The sequence below is a fragment of the Augochlora pura genome, unplaced genomic scaffold (assembly GCF_028453695.1).
Source record: "Augochlora pura isolate Apur16 unplaced genomic scaffold, APUR_v2.2.1 APUR_unplaced_6226, whole genome shotgun sequence".
Taxonomy (NCBI): Eukaryota; Metazoa; Arthropoda; class Insecta; order Hymenoptera; family Halictidae; genus Augochlora; species Augochlora pura.
Window position 1 is genome coordinate 1 of NW_027586776.1, and position 1,388 is coordinate 1,388.

The window sequence follows — 1,388 nt, forward strand, 5'->3', positions numbered from 1 at the left end:
AATGGCAACAAAACCCTTGCTTCTATTGAAGGATAGAACTTTATTGCCCCTTCCGGTTATCGCCGGGGTGACCCAGATTGCCGCGTCTTGATTTAGATCACCATACCAGGAGTCTTGTATGCGGTACGGTTCCGATATTATCACAATATCTACTCCTTTTTCAGTAACATATTGTGTCATAAGATCTTGTGCTAACCTGCACCTGTGTAGGTTAATTTGTAAAATGTTTAGATCTTTGGGAGATTCGATCATGATATCAGGTACTTAAGTAATAAATACTAATAAATATAAATATAAATATGAATAAATAAATGTGTATAAATACGAAATAAATGTGTAAACGCAAATAATAAATAAGTAAATAAATAGGTATCTGAATAAGTCGTAGAATAGTAGTCAATAGTCAGTTAATATGTTAATATATACGTCCGAGATATTATGCTATCGAAACATCGATAGTATCAGTATCTTTAGTTGATACTTTATCCCTCCCTTTGTCAGAAGGTTCGTTTTGTTCTGTCTCTGATATTGCTTGTGAGCTCATCCTTTTTCTCCTCGAGTCGAGAATAGCTTTTCTGTAGATAGGGCATTGTTGACTACCCTCCTTATGTCCTTTTACCTGACAAATGATACATTTGAGTTCAGTGCTTTTACAGTTGTAAGTGTGGTGGTCTTCCCCACACTTTCTACATAGTTGGGATCTATCTGGGCCCACGCAGTCCTTGACAATGTGTCCGTATTCACGGCACCGGAAACATTGGGTGATTTCTTCCCTGGGCTTAATTGAACATTTGCCCCATCCTATTTTCAGAGTTCTACCCTTCGTTAATTTTTCTGCTAATGCGCTAGAAACTATCACTGTGGCATTTTGTCTGCCCGCTGCGGCGGGTCTTAAGGCCTTAACCGTGATCCGTTCCTGATTTGCCTCCGGATATTGTTTGAGGATGGCATTCCTGACATCTTCCACATTAGCGTCCCCGTCGATCTGGCGGAAGTGCAGCACCTTGCTTACTTGTCTATCACTACCCACCCAGGCCTTAGCCCCCTCGATCTTGGAATTGACCAGGGCACTAAAACCCGTTACTTTTTTATGGTCTCCTCTGATAGAGACGATCACATCCCCCTTCCTGCTTTCCCTAACGCTGGCTACTTTAATGCCTTCCTTGTCTAAATCGATGTTGTTTTTAAGGTTTTTTAACATCTCTGCATAAGACTTTCCCGAGCTATTGACAATTACCGTGCCTTTATTTCTCTCTCTTTCTTTGTCTGGTCCCTCCTTGCTGCTGCTGGTTCCCGGGTTGGGCGATAATATTGTTACCCGTATGCCGGAGTCCATAAAAGTCGCCTCCGTGATACAGCGCAGCAATTTGGGCGAATAGTCCGGTAAG

At 41.8% G+C, this 1,388-nt stretch overlaps 1 protein-coding gene across 1 annotated transcript; it reads right to left on the minus strand.

Annotated features, from left to right (window-relative positions):
• Nucleotides 1–436: 436 nt before the first annotated feature.
• On the minus strand, nucleotides 437–1,201 carry LOC144478013 (uncharacterized). Its single transcript, XM_078195737.1, has one exon. It carries the CDS (start codon nucleotides 1,199–1,201, stop codon nucleotides 437–439), a length of 765 nt encoding a protein of 254 aa, XP_078051863.1.
• Between the last annotated feature and the right edge of the window lie 187 nt (nucleotides 1,202–1,388).

What these genes read in the sequence shown, in the direction of transcription:
- LOC144478013 (XM_078195737.1), bottom strand. Translation starts at nt 1,201, where the DNA reads ATGTTAAAAAACCTTAAAAACAACATCGATTTAGACAAGGAAGGCATT.